This window comes from Procambarus clarkii, chromosome 5 (genome assembly GCF_040958095.1).
Source record: "Procambarus clarkii isolate CNS0578487 chromosome 5, FALCON_Pclarkii_2.0, whole genome shotgun sequence".
Taxonomy (NCBI): Eukaryota; Metazoa; Arthropoda; class Malacostraca; order Decapoda; family Cambaridae; genus Procambarus; species Procambarus clarkii.
In genome coordinates this window covers 55,026,788-55,052,736 of record NC_091154.1, presented here as the reverse complement: position 1 = coordinate 55,052,736, position 25,949 = coordinate 55,026,788, and the positions used below count along the sequence as shown (strand labels likewise).

General features: G+C 38.9%; 1 protein-coding gene across 1 annotated transcript; it reads right to left on the bottom strand.

The window, feature by feature from the left end:
* Window positions 1-13,152: 13,152 nt before the first annotated feature.
* Window positions 13,153-25,697, bottom strand: LOC138352255 (uncharacterized). The gene is made up of 6 exons (XM_069304606.1): window positions 25,181-25,697; window positions 20,872-20,961; window positions 20,649-20,766; window positions 20,203-20,346; window positions 17,255-17,361; window positions 13,153-13,197 (listed from the first exon to the last, which is right to left on the bottom strand). The coding sequence occupies exons 2-6, from the start codon at window positions 20,959-20,961 to the stop codon at window positions 13,153-13,155; spliced, it is 504 nt and encodes a 167-aa protein (XP_069160707.1). The 5' UTR covers window positions 25,181-25,697.
* Window positions 25,698-25,949: the final 252 nt, after the last annotated feature.

The following is a 25,949-nucleotide window of genomic DNA, read 5'->3' as shown; positions in this document are numbered from 1 at the left end:
ACGCCGAGGGGAAGCCCCCCTCACCCCTCCATCACCCATCCCCAAACAACATATCCACCTATGTTGGGACCCCTCACACCTACACTCAGCCTCTACATAGCTTACTTACTATCATCAAAACTATTATCTACACACAGGATTAAGTCTACGGCAAACACACATACATATTTAACTACTCTTTCCACATATTCCACTCATATCCTTGTATTTCTTACTCTACCACATACCACACATACTCTCCTACACCCCCAACAACATGACCTCCCATCTTTCTTGACATACCCAAACACCGGACGCTCACACGCGTCAAACTTCCGGGAAAATTCCCCCCCCAAACCCTTTGCGACTAGACACCTGCGCACCACCTGCCCAGCTGGCTCTATAGAGCCACCTGGGCAGATGGAGCGCGCGGTTCTAGTCGCACATTACACTACTGATGAAGTATGTCAAATATGGTAGGAATGATAATTTATTATTGTCAGAGTATGCTGCAGTAAAGGCTGACCTTAGTATTCACCAGGATGTACTCTTGTATAGGAGTAGAGTGGTGGTGCCTGGGGAACTGAGATGTAAGATTTTGGAACAGCTGCATGTAGGCCATAATGGCATAAATGCTATGAACGCAGAAGCTAGAAGTTGGGTTTGGTGGCCAAAAATGGACCAGGATATTGTTGAGGTAACAAAAAATTGTCATATTTGCTTTAAGAATTATCAGAAACCCCTAAGCCCCAGTACTTTCCTAGTCATGCACTGGAAAACCCTGGTCTAGACTTCATATAAATTATGCTGGACCTATGGATAACAAATATTACCTGGTGGTGGTGGATTCATACACAAAATTTCTGGATGTTCATGTGTGTAATTCCACCACATCATCTGTAACTTGTGACCTGCTAAGGAAAACATTTTGTAATTTTGGATTACCAGACATGGTTGTCTCAGATAATGTTCCTTGTTTTGTTTCTGGGGAAATGGATTTTTTTTAGAAAAAATGGTATTAAACATGTAACACCTGCCCCCTATAATCCTTCTTCACATGATCTAGCGGAGAGAGCAGTGAGATCCTTGAAAGAAGGGTTGAAGCAGTTTACGGAAGGTACTATTAATGCTAGGGTTTGTAGATTGTAATCAAAGGTAAACTGTTCATTTTACTACTGGTAAATCTCCTTCTGAATTACTGTTTAATAGGCATTTCAAAGTGCACATGAAGCAATAAAGATAGATCAAGATAAAGAAAAATATGTAACTAGCTTGGCCAATCAATTGGCCCAGGGAGAGGAATTTAAGTCTTAAGAGGGTCTTAAGAGAGGGGAAGGCAGTATATGCAAGGAATTTTGGAATTGGTAAGCCTTGGGTAGAAGGAAAAATTATAGAAGTCTTGGCCCGCAGGAATTTCACCGTGCAAGAGCAGAGTTTTGGGAACATTAACCCCTCCCTGTCCAGCTCGTTGTTGCTGTGGAGGGGCTTGGTGGGCGGCAGCCAGAGTGTGATGCTCCTTAGGGCGATCCCTTGTCTTTTTGTAGCCTTGTGCTCCTGCTGCTGTTCTCACAAATTTTGCTGGACACCTTTTCCTTTTGTTTCGTTTTTCTTCCCCCTTCTTCTCCTTTCTCATTGTCATTTCCTGCTGACCTTGTGCCTGTTTTAATCATTCTTTTGGCCTTCTTTTGTTTTGACGCCCGGGTGTTTGAGGAGGCATACTCTTGCACCCGTAGAACTGTAGTACCCAACGTCTCGAGCAAGGGAAATCTTTTATTGTCAATCCCCCTTTCGTCGCTGAACCCGATCTTGATGGACTGACGGCTTTTAAGGTGGCGTTTGTGGGGCATATACTCATGACGCACCCCTAGGGGACCCTGGCATGATCGGCGATAGCTTCTTGTTGGGTGTCCTGCCTCTAATTGTGGCTCCATGGTGGGTGTGGGAGCACATTCGTGAATGAAAATGTCTCTTTTTGTTTTTATGTCATTGAATGTTTCTCTTGTACCCTCTCAGGCTCGTGGGGTGGGCGACCAAGCCCCCGAGTTGGACTGTATTGGAAGACTGGGCTCTGTAGCCCACGCTGCATTGGGCCCTGACCTTGCTCCTTTTTTGACCCTCTTGACTTCTTCCCTCGGCTTCCCTCCCTCCTCTGTGGTTGGGTCGAGCCACAAGCTCCCAGTGGTGATCACCTCGTCCCCTGGCACGGCTCAGTCTCTCGTTGTGACTACTGCGCATTTTAACCCCTCTCCCTCTGGAGATTCTCAACGCCGTCCGCGCCACGGCCGCACTCGCTCGATTCCTTCCCATACTGATGCGTATCATTCCTTGTTTGGTCCCTCTTCGTGGGCCAAATACTTTGATCTCCTCCCTCTTGATTCTATGCCTCCTGACGATTTCTCCCTCCATTGGCATCTTGTTGATTTCGGAGATGCCTCTGTTACCTTCAACCCCACTCGTCTCGGTTCACGTGCCGTTGCTGCTCCTTCTCAGGATGCAGCTTTCCGCTTGGCTGCCTTATCCTGCCTTGGCGAGACCCCTGTTCTGGTCACCAAGAACGCTCGGTTGAATGCCAGTGTTGGCACTATTCTCCTCCCGCCCCATGTTGCAGGACTGCCACGATGATATTCGGCATATCCTCGATGCCCAAGGCCATTCTGTCCTCCAGGTAGACACGTTTACTCGTCCCCCTTGTGGTCGTCGCCGTCAGCCCCTTTGGGTTGTGAAGATTACCTTTGATGGTAGGACCCTTACGCCCTCTGTCATTCTTGCTGGTGCCAGGTGCTCTGTCCAGGAGTACATTCCCTCTCCTCAGCTCTGTAATAAGTGCTGGAGGTTTGGGCATGGTACCCTCCGCTGCTCTGGAACGGTCCCTCTCTGTCCTTTGTGTTGGGGCGAAGGTCACTCTAAGTCGAAGTGCACTTCTTCCCAGGCTCGCTGCCTCAATTGCTTTGAGGCCCACCGGCTCCTATGGGGAGCCGGTTGAAGACTCCATGGTCTTCTTTCCTCTCTTCCTTCAGGCGTCTTCTCCGCTCTTTATGTCGACGATCTTACCCTTTGCTGTCAGCTAGGGTAATGATTCGCCTCTCCTTCAACGCCGGCTTCGACTTGTGATTGATGCCATGTCGTCTTGAGCCACCGATCGTGGCTTCAGGTTCTCTACATCTAAGACTTGTGCTATGACTTTTACTCAGAAGCGTGTCGTTCTTCGTCCTTCTTTGTCACTTATGGCCACCCCATTGTGTACAAGGATTCTGCTAAGCTTTTGGGGTTGATTTTTGACACTCGTTTGTATTGGTCGCCCCATATCTCGTACCACTGTGTTGAATGCTCTAACGCCTTACCCTCCTTCGGGTATTGTCCCATACTTCTTGGGGAGTGGATAGGCGCACTCTACTCACTTTACATTCCTCTCTCGTACTGTCTAAGCTCGATTATGGTTGCCCTGCTTACTCGTTTGCTTCTCCTTCTACTCTTCGCCATCTTGATACTTTGCACCTCAGTTCTGGTGCCTTTCGTTTGACTCCCGTTCTCAGCTTGTATGTTGACACTGGCTTCCTATCTCTCCAGGACCGCCGTGATTGCTACTGTCTTCACTATCTTGCACGGTCCTTGCAACATTCTTCCTCTCGCCTCTGTCGTGCTTTAACTTTTACCTCTCCTGTAGTTCCTGTTCCTCTTCACCACCTCCCTCTTTCTGTCCGGTTATCTCGCTTACAGGATTCTCTTTCAGTTCGTATTTTTAATAATTCTACTCGTGTTGTTCCTTCTTTGCCTTCGTGGAGAGTCCCCCTTCTGCAGTTTTGTACATCCTTAACCTGCATCACTAAAGCTTTTACCCCTCCTATGGTTCTCAAACGCCTTTTCCTTGAGCACTTTTCTTTTCCCGCTCCATTTCCAAAGTCACCGATGAGTCTAAGTCTGCGGACAGTGTTGGCTACTCTGTTGTTTTTCCTGATTTCACTTATATGTGTCGCTTACCTCCGGAGACTAGCATCTTCACAGCGGAACTTTTTGCTATTCTCTATGCTCTTCGTGTCCTGCTTTCTCGTTGTCAAGCTTCCTTTGTAGTTGTTGTTGACTCTCGTAGGTTATCCCTCATGGCTCTCGGGTCCTTTAATCCGGTTCATCCAGTGGGTGCTGAGATCCAGCATTGGCTGTTTCTTGTTCACAGTAAATTTAAGTCGGTTGAGTTTTGTTGGGTTCCCAGCCATATTGGTGTCTCTTTAAATGAGCGTGCGGATGCTACCGCAAGGGAAGCTGTCCGCTCCTGTCCCATCTCTCGTAAAGGTATTCCTTATTCCGACTTTTACCCAGTTATCCATTCCTCCATCCATACCCGTTGGCAGGCTTATTGGTCGTCTGTTACTGGTAACAAACTGCGTACTCTTAAGAATTGTGTGTCCTCGTGGCCGTCCTCCTACCACCGTAACTGGCGATAGGAAACAGCTCTGGCGAAGTTGAGTATTGGCCATACTCGCTTCCCCCTTTATGAGTAGGGTGGGAGAAATGGAATTATTCACAGAAACATACTGGAGCCTGTCAGTAAGGTAAGACTGAAGATATTGCAGGGAGTGACCTCTGACTCTATAATAATCTAATTATCTAACTAAATAAATAAATAAACAAAATGTTTATTCAGGTAAGGTACATACATACAAGAGATTTTATATAAATTGATCGATTTATAGATGGAGCTAGTGCATACAATGCCTAAAGCCACTATTACGCAAAGCGTTTCGGGCAGGAAAAACATTAATGACTAAAAACTAAATACTAATTGAGTATAAAGAATAAAATGTGTTGAGAACAAATAAAAATAAAGATAGAAAAAGAGGAAACATGGCTGAAAAAGCAGCACAAATACAATTAGGTCGACAAACAGCGTTGTTTAAAAAAAACAGACAAGGGTTGACAATAGAGGGGTAAGGTAGGTTACAGGGAATTTATTTGGTAGTGCTTCGTTTTTATCTTAAACTGGTTGAGAGAAGTACAGTCTTTAACATGATGGGAAGGTCATTCCACATTCTGGGTCCCTTGATTTGTAGAGCATTTCTAGTTTGATTAAGTCGTACTCTTGGAATATCAAAACTGAATTTATTTCTGGTGTGGTGCTCATGGGATCTGTTACAACCTTCAATGAAGCTTTTGAGGTCAGGATTGGCATTACAGTTCAGTGTTTTATATATGTATAATACACATGAGAGCATGTGCAGTGACTTAATATCTAACATATTCAGAGATTTGAGTAGGGGTACCGAGTGATGTCTGGGGCCAGAGTTGGATATTGTCCTAATAGCAGCTTTGTGTTGAGTAATTAGAGGACGTAAATGATTTTGGGTATTAGAACTCCAAGCACAAATACCATAGTTGAGATATGGATAGATGAGGGAATAATAGAGCGTCACCAGGGCATGGTGGGGTACATAATATCTGATCTTAGAAAGAATGCCAACAGTTTTTGAAACTTTTTTTGATATATTAAGAATGTGTCTCTGGAAATTCAGCTTGTGGTAAATGAGAACGCCGAGAAATTTGCCATCTAATTTGTTACAAATTTGGGTATTGTTTATTCTGAGATTTATTTGATTAGAGGATTTATTGCCAAACAAAATATAGAAAGTTTTGTCAATGTTAAGGGTGAGTTTGTTGGCAGTTAGCCAAAGATGGACTTTATTTAGCTCAGTATTTACTGTGGCATTTAGAGCAAGAGGGTCAGGACTGGAGTAAATGAAGGTTGTGTTCGTCAGCAAATAGAATTGGTTGGAGGTGTTGGGAGGCATTTGGAAGGTCATTAATGTCGATGAGAAAGAGGAGAGGGCCAAGTATGCTGCCCTGAGGAACACCGATGTTGATGGGTAGGGTGGGAGAAATTGAATTATTCACAGAAACATACTGGAGCCTGTCAGTAAGCTAAGATTTGAGGTATTGCAGGGAGTGTCCTCTGACTCCACAATGATGTAATTTAAGAAGAAGGTTTTGGTGGTTGACAGTATCAAAAGCCTTACGCAGGTCCACAAATAACCCAACAGGGAACTCATTTTTATCAAGAACTGCATGAATCAAGTTAATCATACTAATAAGTGCATCGTTAGTGCTTTTTTTGGGTCTGAAGCCATATTAACAAGAGCTAAGTATATTGTGTTTGGCTAGATAAGAGTAAAGCTGCTTGTAGATTAGTTTTTCAAATATTTTAGACAAGTTAGGCAGGATTGATATAGGTCTGTAGTTGTTAACATCTGTGAGATCACCAGATTTTTGTGGACAAGGGTTACTCTCGCTTTTTTTTAGAATATCTGGAAAGGTTCGGAGTTCAAGTGACTTGTTGAAGAGCAATGCAATAGCAGGGGCTAAAGATCTGGAGGCTTTTTTGTAAATTAAAGTTGGTATCTCCTCAAGGGCACTAGACTTGGTTTTAAGGGAAAGGATTATCTCATTAACGTCAGTGTAATTAGTAGGCTTTAGGTACAGAGACTGTGGATAGTTACCTGTAAGATAGTCCTTAACATCAGTACTGGAAGATGGAATATCATTTGCAATGGATGACCCAATGGAAGAGAAGAACCTATTGAACTCAATAGCAGAATCAGAGGCTGAAAGCTGACCATCGTTATTGTACAGGAGTGTTGGTTTGTTATTTAAAATCTTCTTAGATCCCAATATTTGCGAAATTATGCTCTAAGTTTTTTTAATGTTGCTCTTTATTTGGGTAAATTTATCCTCGTAGTATTTAGTTTTGGCTCGTCTAATTATTTTAGATAGCAATAACGAGTGAGAATTCTTTGCAGACGGTTCCTAACCTATACTTCTTCTCAAGGTCATGTTTTTTATTAATGGATTTAAGTATTCCCCTTGTAAGCCAAGGATTGTTAAGCCTTTTGGTTGTGACTTGTTTCGTAAGCATAGGACAGTGGGTATTATAAAGGCTGAGAGTTTTTTGAAGAAAATATTGCACTGCTAGGTTGATGTCCCCTATGTCACCTAACTCAGACTCCCAGTTGACATTATCAGCAGTAGTTATAAAATTGTCTATAGCAGTTTCATTGTGCAGCCTAAAGCTTAACTCCCTTGTCTCTAGAGGTGGTTTGTTAATGTTTGTTAAGAGAAATGTGGAGTAATGATCTGTAGTGCTATCGGTGATTATACCTAAAGTAAGCGGAGAGGTTATGTTGGTCCAGATGTGATCTAGAGTCATGGCAGTACTATCAGTGATTCTAGTAGGTCTAGTGATTAAGGGTATGAGGAAGCAGGAATTCATACAGTTGAGGAAGCTAACAGCAGTAGGGTGCTCAGGCTCGCAGAGGTCAATATTAAAGTCCCCTGCGATAATTAGATGGTTTTTGTTCAGTCTGTTATCTAGTTTTAGATTTCTAAGATTTGAGTTGAATTCGGACACATCAGTGTTAGGAATTCTATAGACTGCACCCACAGACAGGACAGACTCGGCACCCTTGACTCTGAAACTGGCGAAGATATACTCCCCACAGCAGTCTCTAGTTCTAATTACTTTTAAGCATGTTAGTTCATGGTGGTAGTAAAGAGCAGTACCACCACCTCTCTGAATTTGACGACAGTTGTGAATTGCCGAGTAGTTAGGCATGTTAAAGTTTAGTATTATCCTCTTTCAACCACGTTTCAGTAAGTATAATAAAAGAGAATTTGTTGTCAATAGTTTCAATCAAGGCACTAACATCATCGAAGTGTTTACCTAGGGATCTAACGTTCAAGTTGATTACAGAGATATTGTGATTATGTGTTAATAAATTGTTTACATCATGTGCTGTAAAATATCTGCAATTTTGATCATTAAAGTGATGATTGTCATAGATAGTGGATAAGAGGTTTAGTTCTGGGTCTATACTTGTCTGCATAAAAAGGCTGGTTGTAGGAAAACAAGGCAAGAATGGCAATTACAAAATAGAATTTTGATATAAAAGGGGGAAAAATATATAAACAAGACTATACAATACAAACACAAATGAACAAAAAAAAGAAAAATGAGGTAGATTGCTTACAAGTACTCTCAGGTACACTGTAAGTAATAATTTGCATTTTGAGACACAGGCAAAGTTAGGGGTACAATGGAGCAAGGGAGTATGGCGAGGCTAGGCAAATAAGGTAATAAATGAAATCAAAGAAAAAAGTTGAATAATAAACATAGGCAAATTTAAGCTAATGATTATTAACTATAAATAGATTAGTTATAACTGTATAATTAATAAGACCTAAAGAAATATTAATGCAGTCAATTAATTAAGTCCAATAAATGACTAGTAAAGAATAAATTAAAAATTAATTTAAAAAGTGAAACAAAGAGACTTAGGATACCTAGCCCGCACTAGGTGACAAGGGGGTTAATTAAGTTGATTCATTGAGAATGATAATAAGGTGAGACAAACCACATTGGGAGAGGAAAGTGTTGAGGTTCTCCTCATTAGCAATTGTAAACATTTTACCTCCTGAAGTCTTTCTCACTTTAATCAAGCCTTCTCTAACGAAGCACTGATGAACTGCATCTGGGTTTTGATGACGGATTTGCTGCAGGCGGTAGAGGAATTGCTGTCTTTTTCTAGTCAAGCACTCGTTGATGTATATTCCCTTCCGTTGGGATGCAGCTGTCCGAACAAGATAAGATTTCATAGACTGGGAAGTCAGCTTCAGGCGAATTTTCCGTTGGTTTTGTCCTGATGAATTCTTTTTGCCTACTCTGTAGGCAGCAATAATGTCTGTTTTGTTTAGAGTGACCTGCAATTCGTTTTTTATGAGAGCCTGAACTATTTCAATACACTTTTCACCTTCACATTCCACAGGTATATCTTGGGACGACACAATAACAGGGTCATGCAGCTTTTGTTGATCTTATTCTTCCTGGGAGACGGAACGTTGGGCGGATAATGTATTGATACATGCAGTCATTTGGTCGACTGCTAGCAGCCGTGGAGTGAGGACGTTTACCGACCCTCCGTGTCTGTTGGAGTTGTTTGCTGTTTTGATCGCCAGATGGTGTGGGCGTCCCTGCCTACCAGTTTTGTTGCCTGCCTGGCTGCGTTGACGTGGCAGTTTTGACATGGGGGCCATCTTCCTCCCTTTCAGCGTGTGAACTCCGTGTGTCTGGAGTTCACTTGTAAGGCTGGTTATCCGACCATCAAGATGATGATGTGTGACATGCTTCGTATCCCGGTGGAAGCTATTTACGGTGTGGAGCTAGTTACGGCCCATCGGGTTGTTATTAAGTTCGTGGGGGAGGACGAGTACCGGGACTTCCTCCGTCGGTACGGGAGTCATACGTTGCCGTTGCCAGACGATGCCGGCTCTGTGGCGATTTCGGGTCGCAGTGGTGCCCTGACTTATGTCAGTGTCCACGGTGCGCCCCTGGAGTTTCCTGATGACCTCCACCGGCATTACTTCGGGGGTTTGGTATTGTTGTCAGCGTGCGGGTGAACACGCTCTCCTCGGGGCAGTATGCTGGGAGGCATACAAACATTCGCACGTTGGGGATGCGCCTGCGGTCGGATATACCTTCTTCTGTCCGGCTTATGGGATACTACGTCCGGGTGTATTATGCCCGGCAGCCTCGTACCTATTTCCGGTGTGGCCTGTTGGGGCATCAAGCTGCCGGGTGCTCTGAGGCCCCGGCTGCTCCTGTCAGCTTGTTCCGCGACGAGAATTTCCCGCCGCTCCCTCTGGAGGCAGTCTCCGGTGATGTTGATGAGGTGGTGCGCGTCCCGTTTGCTGCTGCAGCTTCCCCGGCGGCACCTGCCGTTCCTCCGGTTGTTGCCGTCCCTCCTCCGGTTCTTGAGGTACCATCGGTTGGTCTGTCTGATCCTGTCGCTGTTCCAGCTGCTCCCGTGGGCCTTCCTGGCGCTCCCTGTGTGACGTCGCTGTCTTCTCCCTCGTCTTCTGATGCTGCGCCTGGCCCTGTGTCCTTGACTCAGGTCCCGGATGTGCTTGGTGCTGGGGTGGCTGCGGAGCCTCCTGCTGTGTGTGGCCCGGTTCCCCCTGTGGTAGAGGCTGCTGCCGTTCTGTGTCGGGCGTCGGTTCCTCCGGCTCGTGGTACCTGTGTTTCTGGGTCACTTACCAGCTCTGACGATATCCGGCCGGTGCCCAAACGTTCCCGGCGTTCGTCTTCTGCTTGGGCCGACGTTGGTGACTTCAGTGACTGCGGATCTTCGGGTATTGACAATGTGGATACGGATGCGTCAATGTCTCCGCGGTTCGTGGTGGTGGAGGTCCATGTGCCTGCTGGTGCTGATGCCTGTGTCTCGGACGTACTTTCGGTTCTTTCTCCGCCGGGGGACTCTCCACAGTGGGGGGGTGGTGGCTTCCGCTGCCAGGGATGGTGTGGACTCTGGTGCTGGGCGTGGCCTGGTGGTGACGTTACGGAAGGATGCGCGCCGTCCGGGGTCCTTGCTGTCGTCTGGTGGTGTGCCCGGGGCCGTGGGTACCCCTGTGGTGCGGGTGCGCGTTGGGGGCCCTGGGGGACGTGTTTCCGGCGTCTGTGATGCCGCCAGGTCACTGGTCGAAGATTGCTGAGTTACTGCTGTCTGACGGCCCGGAGTGCTTTCATGGTGGGCAAGTTCCCTTCCTGTGGGGGCGAGTGGCAACTTCTCGCCTCATGAGTACTACCATCTGGGTCCCCAGTTTGCAGGTGTTTGTTGCCCCGGTTCCGGATGTTATGGCGTTCCCGGTGGATGGACGGGACCCTTTGCAATGGGTGTTCTGGGAGGCGTTTAATGTACGGTTCCCGCGGGCCAGGTTCCCGGGCAAGTATGTGCTCTGATTTCCTGTGTATTTGCTCTATGACATGCTGTGTGCCCTTCTGGCTGTTTGTTTGCCCTGTTTTATTATGTGCTTGTGCCTCTCTCTTTGGGCGTTGCTTTGCCGTGTGGCGTATTAGTTTCTAGTGCTTGGCGTCACTCGTTTTGTGTTTTGGCTTGGCGTTTCGCCTTTCCTGGCTTCCGATTCACCCTTCACGGGTACGCCGGGGCGCATCCGATCCCACGATCGTCGTCGCCCCTAACTCAATAACAACAACATGCAGTCATTTTGTTGAGTGCTTCCGCTTGTTTTTTTTATGGCTTTATCAGTTTTCAGAAGATTGTTTTCCTCACGGAGATCATTCAAGTCATGCTGGAGTTGATCTTGGCTAGCCTTAAAGTTTCTAATTTCCTCGCGGAGGAGGGTTATTTCTTGTTGTTGATGATGGAGATTCGCGCGGTTCGCTAGATTCTCTAGCAAAATTTACTACTGTTATCTAACTAACTAATTATTATCTGACTAATTATCTTTAAGATTATTTTACTTTACGATTATTATTTGTCTTATTTTTTTTGCTATATATTAATCTTCTCAGTCTACTGATTTTTTGTCTTCTCTCTTAACCTAACTTCTGTATCCTTCCTCGCTGTCTACGGTGATCTTTATTTTACTTCTATATGTTTCTGTTTTATGTGTATTTGCATTTTTTGTTGTGTTCTGCTATAATTACTTTCTATTTAGAGCAGATTTAGTATTTAACTGATTCTGTTACTGTTTGTCTTATTGTATCGTGACCCCATTGCATCTACATGCACACTGATATTGATCCTGATCGAAATCTTCTGTCTCAGATCTACACCAATCAGCACATTGATCATCATTATTGCAGGTACTACACAGCAAATGTTGCAAAAAACAAACTCCTAAATAGCACCTGCTTATCAGTTTATAACCAAAATGTCAGATCACTTGGTAAACATTTTGATGATATAAATGCACTACTCACAGCACTAGGTACTAAATTATCATTCATTATTTTAACAGAAACTTGCTTAAGTAAAAACTATACCCAACTCTACAACTTAGCTGGTTATAAAGCCATTCACAACTGTAGGCCTAATAAAAAAGGAGGTGGCACAGCAATATATTACCAAGATACCTTTATCTGCAACAGTGTCATTAGTGATAGAGATGACTATTGTGAATATACCTTTGCCAAGTTCTCCAGTAAATCCCTTAAATCCTCCCTGACTATCAGTGCCATCTATAGATTTCCTAATACCATCATAGCTTCATTCTCAGACAACGTAAGAAATCTTATCATAAATAACAATCTCAACAAAAATCACATCATTCTAGGAGGTGATTTCAATATTGACCTGGGTCTACAAAACAACCCCCAAGTTGACTATTTCTGTAACAGCATGCACTCCTGTATGCTAATCCCCACAATCACCAAGCCCACCCGAGTCACTCAAACATCTGCCACTACCCTGGATCACCTATGGACTAATATAACAGCTCCCCTTACATCTGGGGTAATCTATGACAGAACAACTGACCACTATCCTACCTTCCTCGTAGTAAACATGGACATAACACCTCCAGAAAGCAAGAAACTGTCATTCAGGCTACACAGTGATTCAGCTTAAGGCAATCTCTCAAATGCACTTCACAATATTAACTGGGAATCTGAATTCAATAATACACAGGATATAAACTTATTAACTAACCTCTTTCTCTCCAAAACTCTGAGCCTCTACAACACTCACTGTCCCCTCCTTACCAAACAAGTAACTGACAAAAGAAAAAATAATCCGTGGCTCACAAGTGGCATAATCAAATCAATCAACAAAAAACATGAATATGAAAAGAAATTTAGGATTGGCCTAGTTAGAAAGGAAGTAGTTAAGAGGTACTCATCAGTGCTTACCAGTATCATAAGAAAAGCTAAACTTTCATATTATGAGAATAGATTCAAAGAAACAAAAGGCAACACCAGTCAGTCTTCTCCTTTCAACAGTCAGCTCGACAGATGTTGTGTCCATCATACACTCACTAAAAACCAAAGCTGGGAACATCAGTGAAATACCATCCATTGTATACAAGAACGCCTCCCACGCCCTTGCGCCACCTATAGCTCTGTTGTTCAACAAATCCCTTGAGTGTCATACCTTCCCTGATATCCTTAAAAAAGCAAGAGTAACGCCAGTTCTTAAAGGAGGAAATCCGGCGGACATAAACAATTATAGACCAATATCAAACCTACTCATACTATCAAAAATATTTGAAAAAAATATCTACGAACAGCTCTACTCCTACATCGTAAAATTCGACATTCTTAGCCCCTGTCAGTTTGGCTTCCGCTCCCAAAAGAGTACCAACTATGCAATTATTAGTCTCCTTGATATAATTTACTCAGTCCTTGACAAAAATGGGTTTCCGATTGGACTCTTCATTGACCTGAAAAAGGCCTTTGATACTGTTAATCACAATTACCTCTTAAGTAAACTCCATCAATATGGAATCCGAGGCCTTGCCCTGGACTATACCCAATCCTAGCTTAGTGATAGACACCAATGTGTAGCCATCAATGATATAACTTCTCCCACTCTATCAATAACCGTTGGAGTGACTCAGGGCAGCATCTTGGGACCTCTTCTATTTCTTAAATACATCAATGATCTGCCTAATGTCTCTAATATTCTGAAACCTATATTGTTTGCTGATGATACTACCCTCATCTATTCAGACCCCAACCCACATACACTAAATAATGTTGTTAATAATGAACTAAAAAAAGTCCTCTTACGGATGTCAACCAACAAACTAACACTTAACATAGAAAAGACCTACTACATCTTATTTGGAAGCAAATCAACAAATGCAATTCAGCTTCAGAGAGACAATGCTAACATTAGTAATAAAAATGATGGAAAGTTCCTTGGCCTATTCCTAGACAAGAGACTCAACTTCATCACCCACATTCAACACATAAGAAAGTCTCTGAAACAGTTGGTATACTCTCCAAAATCAGATATTATGTACCTAACTCTGCTCTCATCTCACTATATTATGCACTAATCTATCCCTATCTTAATTATGGTATCTGTGCATGGGGTTCAACCACTGCAAACCACCTCAAGTCCATCATCACCCAGCAAAAATCTGTTAGCAGAATAATAACAAATTCTGCTTTCAGGCAACACTCAGCCCCCTTGTTTAACTCCCTAAACATGCTAAACATAATCTCACTCCACACATTCTCTTGTGTCAACTACATCTTCAAACCCTGTTCTTAAATGCAAATCCTGCTCTGAAACTCTCCCTGGACAGGGAGAGTAACCCCAGCAAACATTTTCACGTTTTTAAAACGTTCTAAAAACGACATTTCATTGTTTTCAGCACGTTTATAATTACGTTTTAAAAATGTTTTTTGAGAATTTTTTTATACGACCTTAGAACGTAAATAAATAACATTTAAAAAAACCTTTTTATAATCTTTTAATTACCTACATTAAAACATTTAGGGTAAATCAGGGTATAATAATTTTTAAAATTATATCTGAAATAGAAAGGGAGAGAAAGAAAGAAGACATATCTGAGAAAGAAATGGACATCCTATATATGTACGTGTAAATTACAAATAAATAGGGTACAAAAAGAGAATTAAAATATTATATTTATTTAAGATTGAGTAATACAACAAAATATATGTAATAGCTCGAAATATATAGACTATATCTATAATAGAATATAAAAGTAAAAATCTATATAAGCAATATGTGAACACAATAGATTTCGTGATCAAGCAGCCTGTGATTCATGTCATGCTGAGTGAGATCAGTCTGACGTTATAAGCAGTTATTGTTACTTAAAACTAAAACAAGTAAAATTTTCCGAGTATACATATAACATTATAGATTTTCTATGACTAAAAATAAAACTCTATAAATCAAAAGTTTAGGACTAATTAACTAAAAATAAAAATCTACAAGTGAATGTAAACACAGTCAAGTATAATATTCATATAGAAAGAGAAAGAAAGAGAAAGAGAAAAAGAAAGAGAAAGAAAGAAAGAAAGAAAACAAAGGAGAAAGAAAGAAAGAGAAAGAAAAAGAAAGATAGAAAGAAAAGAGAGACAAAATATATATTATTCAAGAGAACTTGACAATTAAGCACCTTCAAACAATTCATGATCAAGCAGGCTGTGATTCATGGCATGCTGAGATCAGTCTGACGTCACAAGCAGTTATTGTTACTTAAAACTAAAACAAGTAAAATTTCCCGAGTATACGCTATATACTATATAACACAACACTATAGTTTTTCTATGACTAAAAATACAAATTATAAATCATTTATTCAAATGTTAGCACCATGCAAGAAGAGAGGAGACAGAACAAAATTAAGGCAAGGGGAGAGAAGACAGAATAGAAACAACAGAGAGGGGAGAGAGAAATGAGAGAACATTGAAGAGAAGGGGAAGAGAAAGACAAGATAAGAAAAAGATACAAGATAAAAACGACGCAAGTGAATTCCACAAATGTAAAAAGTAAAGGAAGAGAGAAGCTAGAAGAGACAGAAAACGAGAGGTGTTAGAAGAGAGGAGGAAAGGAGAGATAAAAAGAGACAAGAAAAACAGGAGAGAAACGTAAAAGAAATTAAAAAAAAAAGGGACATTTGTGAGGAGAGAAAATAAAGAGACCAGAGAAGACCATATATCAAGAGTGAGGATAAACACTTAATTGTGAATTTTCTTAGTAGACATCCTCTGCCTCTTGTTGCCCCTCTTGTATACGAATCGTACTTGCAAGTTTTCCCTGAAAAGATATTAACAAAATTAATTAATATTTATTTGTTTATATAAATTACACACACACAAATATATATATATATATATATATATATATATATATATATATATATATATATATATATATATATATATATATATATGTATATATGTATATATATATATATATATGTATATATATGCGGAAAATCCACAGAGAAATATGAAATGAGGTGAACGTTTCGGCTTTGTTAAAGCCTTTGTCAACACCAGACTGATTGAGTCTGGTGTTGACAAAGGCTTTAACAAAGCCGAAACGTTCACCTCATTTCATATTTCTCTGTGGATTTTCCGCATAAAATGATCAGTGTTTTGTGATCGTCAATTGCATGTATATATATATATATATATATATGAGGGAAGGGGATGTTCCCTCCATGCTGGATATTATATTTACCAGGAAAGAGGAGAGATTTATCATTCAGTACCTCCCTCCCTTGGGTAAAAGTGACCATGTCTTTTTGGGACTAAAGTATGCAATGCATTATAATCTGGAAGAAAATGAGCTTGAAGCAGTTGAAAAACCTGATTTGTGGAGAGGTCATAATGGGGAACTCAGATATTTCCTTAAGGAATTTGACAGAAACACTTGCTGTTAAGACATTAGGACATCTTCGGACATTAGGACATCTTCAGAACGAGTGGATTTACAGGTCGAGAACTGGACATAAATAGGCAGGAGAGAATGGTGGAGTGAGGCGAGGTACAATACGTGGACACTGCAGAGGGCCTATTGGCCCATCCGATGCAGCAACCACACACAGGCCCAAACATAGATTGGGAGATGGCTTCTTCAATAATGAATTGTAAAAGTACTTATAACAGAAACATAATTGGATCTGCTTTGATACAGATCACAAAAGAAAGTAAATTGAACATTAGCAGCGGTTTATATAACTTAGATCCATTTTTAATAGATCAATTAAAGGGCGATTTAAGTAGGATCATTGGAACACATTTGTCTCACTAATTCATTGTAAATATTTACTATTTTTATGCTATGATTATCCATGTTTGGGCCTGTGTGTGGTTCCTGCATCGGAAAAATTCTTGTTTCAATTTTCCTCCGTGGTCTGACACTGACTATCTATCTATCTATCTATCTATCTATCTATATATCTATCTATATATCTATCTATATATATATATATATATATATATATATATATATATATATGTCGTACCTAGTAGCCAGAACGCACTTCTCAGCCTACTATGCAAGGCCCGATTTGCCTAATAAGCCAAGTTTTCATGAATTAATATATTTTCTCTAATTTTTTTCTTATGAAAAGATAAAGCTACCCATTTCATTATATATGAGGTCAATTTTTTTTATTGGAGGTAAAATTAACGTAGATATATGACCGAACCTAACCAACCCTACCTAACCTAACCTATCTTTATAGGTTAGGTTGCGTTAGATAGCCGAAAAAGTTAGGTTAGGTTAGGTAGGTTAGGTAATCGAAAAACAATTATTTCATGAAAACTTGGCTTATTAGGCAAATCAGGCCTTGCATTGTAGGCTGAGAAGTGTGTTCTGGCTACTAGGTACGATATATATATATATATATATATATATATATATATATATATATATATATATATATATATATATATATATAAACAGATAATTAGTGAAAACAAAAAAAATTTAAATTATTTTACCTTGTACCTAGATCCATCAGGCCTGTTTGGAGCATGTTTAAGTACTTCAGAAATTTGAAAGGTCACGTCTTCCACCTTAACTTGCGGATGTGCGTTGATAGATGATTCTGTAAAATTAACAGTTATTTATATAACAAATTCTGTATAACAATAATATTCTGTAAAATTAAAAGTAATTTACACATCAGATAAAACTCTCCAGAGATGGTGATACACAACATATAAAAGACAAGTTTCAGAACAAGATATGCATTTAGGAATAAGGTTTCGTACATGTAGGTAGCACATGAGCAAAAATGTGGAAGGTGATCAAGTTTATATTAACATGTTAACGGCTTTATTAAGGCTTTGCAAGAATGAAAAAATATTACTAACATAATCTCACCGACCAATGAATTGTACGTTGTTTAAAAGTCAATTATTTACATTATTATTATTATTTAATACTAATGATATAAAAATGCATTTTGCTATCTACTATTTATGCAAGTATTAACCACAGGATCATGAAATAAACTGCAAAATACTGTAAAGGATAAACCAATTAAGTTTACATTTTCCCATAGCTAAGTCAGTCAGTTCTACAGTACTAGCAGCAGAGAACAATTATGACCAACCTCTATTAAATGAAACAATCTTAAGAGCAAGTGATAGAAATATAATCATTTATACTTAATGTACACTTAATATGAACTTAAAATTTTAATTTTTTAGTGAATTTTAAATAAAAAAAAATTATTTAATTTTTTTGTTACTTACTTAAAATAACATTATATAGTTCTTGTTTTTCTAGAAATGCTAAATTCTTCTTTTGTCCTTTTAGGCTGTATAATGACCAAAGGCCGTTTGTTCCTATCTTCTTCATCATTCTTCGAACCGTGGTTGCACAATCAGACCCACGTACACTGGTTAAAAGCAACACCTAAAAGCAACAACAAAAATGTAGTACACTAGTAATTTTGATATATGTATGTATGTATGTATGTATGTATGTATGTATGTATGTATGTATGTATGTATGTATGTGTGTATGTATGTGTATGTATGTGTATGTATACATATGTATATATATATATATATATATATATATATATATATATATATATATATATATATATATATATATATATATATATATATATATAGAAATATATATATATATATATATATATATATATATATATATATATATATAAATATATATATATATATATATATATATATATATGTATATATATATATATATATATATATATATATATATATATATATATATATATATATATATATATATATATATATATATATATATATATATATATATATTGGTGTATACTGGCAGCAGGTTTTCTTTCAAACATGTTTCATTGAATATGACCGCATATTCTGTATTTATTATTTTCTGGTTTAGGGCTTCTATCCCTCTAACTATTTTCTTAGCATCAGGGCTTAATTGAAATAGGAGTTCTCCAAAACTCATTTTCGTACTTTTAAGGTGAAGAAAAGAAGTGATTTACTATAGAGTGTATTACACTTATTTATATAATTTGCATGACGTTTCGAACCTCCATGGTTCATTCTTAAGTGAACAGATCTTACAATACTCTTAGAGAGTTCTCTTAGAGTTAGTTCTCTTGGATAGAACAACAAGAGAAAACAAGAGAAATGTTTCTAACAAGAGAAATGTTGAACAAGAATACTTGCATAATAGACAAAACCCAAGATGCAAGAAGATTACAAATTCTTGAGGCAATTCACATAAGAATAGAGCGACCTACCATGAACACCCAAATCACGGAACTATTTACTCTACCTACCATGAGAGTAAGGACAAGACAAGAACATATCGATGCCAACACAGAAGACAATGTCCAACATAACATGCCAATTACACTGGATTAATCTTTGTTTAGATAGGAGATGCCTCGTATGGGCCAATAAGCCTTCTGCAGCCTCTATGTTTCACCTCACATTTATCCCTTATGTATCCCCCCATGTTTTCACCTTCATTGTATTATCACCTGACCCAGTGCGGGTATAAAATCAACTAGTATTGTAAGATCTGTTCACTTGAGAATGAACCATGGAGGTTCGAAACGTCGTGCAAATTATATAAATAAGTGTAATACACTCTATAGTAAATCACTTCTTTTCTTCACCTTAAAAGTACGAAAATGAGTTTTGGAGAACTCCTATTTCAATTAAGCCCTGATGCTAAGAAAATAGAGGGATAGAAGCCCTAAACCAGAAAATAATAAATACAGAATATGCGGTCATATTCAATGAAACATATATATATATATATATATATATATATATATATATATATATATATATATATATATATATATATATATATATATATATATATATATATATATATATCATAACTTATGATAAGGCATCTTATCATAAATAACATCTCAACAAAAATCACATCATTCTAGGAGGTCATTTCAATATTGACCTGGGTCTACAAAATAACCCTCTAGTTGACTATTTCCATAACAGCATGTAATCCTCTATGATAATCCCCACAATCACCAAGCACTAGACCAAAGTTCTCAAGTCAAGCCTAGCCTCGGGCCGGGCTTGGGGAGTAGAAGAACTCCCAGACCCCCATCAAGCAGATAAGTGTGTGTGTTATGAAGAGATACATCTCAACGACTAACAAAATTAGCAAGAGAAATATAGTCGTTGAAATGTAAGCCTCATCCTAACCATACACTCAAGACCTTGAGAAAGCACTCAGGAGAGTGTGAAAGACTCTGTGTTAATATTACATAATTTACAAATACATAAGTGTTATATTTTATATATATACACTTCTTCTTGGATTGAGACGAGTGATGATTGCCTGAAAGTATTTAAATTGCTTAATGTATTGAATGGCATTTTTCAAGTTGCAAATTTTTTTTAAATTACTGTAGTAGGTTATCAATGCTTACGTTTGTTATTCTCGGAATTCTCTTCTTCATATTTGAAGCATGGTTTCCTTTTTCGTTGTCGAGGATAGCCCATATCGTCTTCAGTTTCGACATTTGAAGTGTCTTCCGCAGCTAAGCATCTTCGTTTTGCAACGTCAAAATCATCTGTAATAATTGAATATAATTAGTAATATATCAGCGAGATATATATTTATCGTTACCTAGTAGAGTAGTGAACACTAAGAAATAACTTAAATCAGCTTCCTAAAGAGATGTTTAATAAAACGACGTACATGATTTGGAACTTATAACTGGGGCACAAAAGTCTTAAGTAGCTATGAGGAAACCCATCTTGTGATTAAAATATAATTATAATGCTGTTTTTGTCTGCAGTGTTAAAGTTATGGTGAATGAATGAATAGGTGTCTTGTATCTTAAATCTTAATAATTATAAATTTAATACCTACCAGTTGTTGATAGGATTGTTGATACGACATGCACTCGCCAATTTGTCGTGTCTGGCTTTTCGTGCTTTTGGGCACTAACTGTATGCCTGCTCTGTGGCCACCAGCACAATATTTTTTCCTGAAAAGTCGAAATAAACTGTTACATGCTAATTTTAGCACTAATTTGGAATATTTTTAAAGCAACTCAATATATGCAATTTTTTAGTTTCAAAGTAATGCTTACATCATCAGATTTTTCAATCCAGGTTGTGGAGATGATACCCACACTACGATCATTGAAGCCTACCACTGCATACCGCTTTTCAGATGTCATCTACAAAATTGAAAAATCTTATTAAGGGTTGTTCTCCCCAAAAAAAGAAATTAGCATAAAGTTGGTAATAGATTTACTTGATTGTGTCAATCATAGATTAGCCACATTTGTAAATGATTTTCGGTTGGTATAAACAGTAGCTGCCATGTATGGACTAAAAGGCTTAATACAGTTTTATCTCTTAATGTGCTCTCAAAATATTAATAATTTTCATGAAATACAGGGTAATGGGATTTTTAAACAGGTAAATATTGGTCAAAAGATAATAGCTTTAATAAAAAACAAAATTGTGAATCTCATTAACTTACAATATTAGTTCAAACTATTATTAAATCATGGATACAGTATTTAAATACGTACTTGTCATAAGTCATGTAGTATTGACAGAAAAGTATTTGCGCTTTCTGTCTCGATCATCATACCTGTGCGGTTTAGTTTTCTTGCTGGAATCACCTTCATGGATGAATTCCTAGTAAGAACCTTAAATGCTCCAATTAATTTGGAGTTACAAGGTTTCTCAAAGAGAGGTATACTTCTCGAATATACCCTGCAAAGGAACATGCTGTCTCCATTTTCATCGGTGTCACTGACAGTGTCCAAAACTTGGCAGCAAGTTTAATTATTCAGCAAATAGGCATTGTTTGGTGCCTTGGTATATATTTTATGTTCTGTATTTGGTGTATAAATCCTTTGAGCATGCTGCATCTCTTTCAGCCTCTTTGCAATTTGAACAAGAGGGTTTTTACTTGATCGAACCATATTCTTAACCTGCTGCAGGTAATTTTCAAATGGAAATGCTGAACATCTGTCCAAACTACCAAACTCTTTGGCATCAGAGGATATGTGTGTTAGGCAGTGTACATTGTACACTAAAAAATCCTTACCATACAGCTCACGAGCCTTTAACACAAAGTACAGCAAAAGATCATGTGCATATTGGCTGTAATTTAACTGAATCAATTTAGGTGATACAAGAATAGAAATGGCTACACTCAGAGTCAGGAAATGGTCATACAATTCTTTGGGTAAGATTCCCTTCAGTACAATCTTACCGGTGTAGAGAAGGAGTTGCCTGTATTCAGTCGCTTTCCATCTATCAACCTCTGAAAGACTTCGAGGTTTACGTGCAAAGTGCATAGGCACAAATTGTGTTAGTTGAATTAGATGCTGACTAATTTCATCAACTTGGCGAGCACATAATTTTACGTTTTTATTTCGTATCCAGGCAAGAAGTAACCTTTTCATAACCCCAAGACATATCTGATGCATATAGTCTATGGGAAAAGTACTCACCATATTTATATTTAAGTCACAGAATGGTGATCTACCATGGTGATGTTGAGAATTAGATTGATTACGAAAATCTTCATCTGTTATGAGTTGTAAATTTTTCACTTGTTGATAAGTCATTCTTCCATTCCAAACACCCTCTTGGGTACATCTATCACACCTAAAGTAGCCAGAGTGGAGTTTGATTGCCTTCACCATTGCTTTTGCTGGGGCATCACATATGACTCCTTTTAGTTTTACTGGCAATGTTTTGTCATCATTTTTAAATCCATAGTGCATAATTTTTTTCAAATCCTGAATGAATTCATTTAAAAAATCTAAATCACTAGGTTTAGAGCTTCCGTATGTGAGGACTACTGGGAAAACTCTTATAGGTTTGACATTATTGATAGCACAAAGAACAGGCCATAAACTTTCATTTTTACTTCTAAATATTGGCAAACCATCAATGTTGCAAATTAAAGATATTTCTGCCAAATCTCTTATTGTTGATTTAGGATACAGCCTTAAAGTTTTCAACATTTCCTCCTCTAACCCCAAGTAGATATACATCATGCCTGATTTAGTCTCAGTAGGTATATGTTTAACTGTATTCAGTAACGAACGAGCTGTTTTTGGCAAGTCAGCATGTCCCTGTTTTCTCAATTTTTTTAATAAATTATCAATGGCATTGTGTGTTATGCCATATTTATTAACCCATACTAACAATACATCTGATAATGATTTATCATCCTCATCACCACTGCTCTCTGACTCTGATGATATTGGGTCATGCTCATCAATCATGTCCCAAGTCCAATCTCTCACTCTCTGACTTTCCAGAGATGATGCATCTTCATTGGCTCCACAACCAATATTAGGTTCTGAATTAGATGACAAAGCAGCATGGTCATCGTCTATGCTGTTTGTTGTAACATTGGCCAAAGGATCCTGATTCAACAACTGAATCTCAACCTCATCACTATTTTCATTTTTGCCACGCTGGGATGCCTGCTCTTTTAGGCGTCGCTTTTTGGCCCGTGACATACGCTGCCATCTTGTGTGGTATTCTCTTCTTTTTTCTATAATGTGTGCATACATTCTGAAGGAGAAAGGCCAAGTGCTACATTACCAATTACTATTACAAGATTATTAGTAAAGTACTGTACTGCAAAAAGCAAATAAAATGGGGTAAACTAAACTTTGAAAACAAATAATAATTAAAACAGGTAAATTAGTAAAATAACAAAGGCTTAAGCAGACATGACTCTGCTTAAGCCATGTAAAGCAGACAGATAAGATGGCAATATATAAGGGGAAAAAATTAAAAAGCTAGGATATAAAACTAATTGAGATCAAAAGCATAAATTACTATAGGGGAAAAAATAACAAATGACTTCATAAAAAAATTATCCAGTTGCCAACAGCAACTTGGTAGTACGAGTCTAAGTCTAAGAAACAAACAAAATTTAAATGCTGTTATCTGCAATGAAACAATACATACTATTGCACGTACCGAAACATTGATGAATGTAAAAAATAGAGGTGTGAAAAAAAGGAGGTGTTATACCAAAACAGATGCAGAACTAGGAAACAGGATTTCTTCAACAGAAATTTTGAAATTGTTCACAATTTTTGTTAGACCAAAGTTGGAGTATGCAGCAGTTGTATGGTGCCCATATCTTAAGAAGCATATCAACAAACTGGAAACGGTGCAGAGACATGCCACTAACTGGCATTAACTAAATGCCAAAAAATATGCCAAATATACTACATAAATATACATACTACACATGCACAATAATTGTCCTGGGTCCAATGTCCTGGGACCTCTGATATTCATAATATATATATATATATATATATATATATATATATATATATATATATATATATATATATATATATATATATATATATATATATATATATATATATATATATATATATATATATATATATATATATATATATATATATAGGGCCACCAACACACCTCCAGGGCCATCAACACGCCTCCAGGGCCATCAACACAACACCACCATCAACACACCTCCAGCCAGAGCCACCAACACACCTCCAGGGCCACCAACACACCTCCAGGGCCATCAACACGCCTCCAGGGCCATCAACACAACACCACCATCAACACACCTCCAGCCAGGGCCACCAACACACCTCTAGGGCCACCAACACACCTCCAGGGCCACCAACACCTCCAGGGCCACCAACACACCTCCAGGGCCACCAACACACCTCCAGGGCCACCAACACGTCTCCAGGGCCATCAACACACCTCCAGGGCCACCAACACACCTCCAGGGCCACCAACACACCTCCAGGGCCACCAACACACCTCCAGGGCCATCAACACGCCTCCAGGGCCATCAACACAACACCACCATCAACACACCTCCAGCCAGGGCCACCAACACACCTTCAGGGCCACCAACACACCTCCAGGGCCACCAACACACCTCCAGGGCCATCAACACGCCTCCAGGGCCATCAACACAACACCACCATCAACACACCTCCAGCCAGGGCCACCAACACACCTCCAGGGCCACCAACACACCTCCAGGGCCACCAACACACCTCCAGGGCCACCAACACACCTCCAGGGCCACCAACACGTCTCCAGGGCCATCAACACACCTCCAGGGCCACCAACACGCCTCCAGGGCCATCAACTCAACACCACCATCAACACACCTCTAGCCAGGGCCATCAACACAACACCACCATCAACACACCTCCAGCCAGGGCCATCAACACAACACCACCATCAACACACCTCTAGCCAGGGCCATCAACTCAACACCACCATCAACACACCTCCAGCCAGGGCCATCAACACAACACCACCATCAACACACCATCCAGCCTACCACCACAAGCTTATATATATACTACACATGTCTAAGAGCAAATAAAAGAAAACAGTTACCTTAACTATTGAAGATGCAGCAGGATTTTGTGGATAAGCCAACAGCAGTCCCTCTCGACACGGTTTTAAAATGGCGGCGACTACCACAACATGCAACGAGCCTAAAGAATGTCCAGCGCTAGCATTATCTAAACGCTATTATATATTATCAAGCAATACGGAAATCTAAAATAAAAAAAATGATACAAATAATTGTATTAAATATTTATTTGCAATTACAATACCTCGGGAATATATTTTTGCGTTAGCAAAACATATTAAGTTTGTATTTAGTTTAACTCAAATTAAAAAATTCTTTACAAATTCATTCATGTTTTTATTCATGTTGTTCATGTTTTTATGTTAAAATGTTTTTGTTGATTTGTTTGTATATTTTCATAAGTAAAGCATGCTTACCGTCTTATTCCAAGTTTTATGATAACTTTACAAGGTTTAAAACATAAAGTTCAATATATATTCTGGTTTTCACACAGGAATTATACGTTAATATAACATCATAATAACGTAATGATGTCGTGTAAATAACGTTATACTGACGTCATATAAATGTTATATTTATGTTATAAGAACGTAAATTGGATAGCTTTACAGAAAGTAAACAAAAAAAACTAAATGTTGACTGAAAATTATTTATTCTTAAATATAAAGCATGAAAACATTATAATTCCATAGCATTTACTATTATTTTTAAATTTTTACATAAATCTTAAAAAATTGTGTCTCAAGAATATATGTTTTTAGTTATATCCTTTGGTTTTAAGAACGTCAG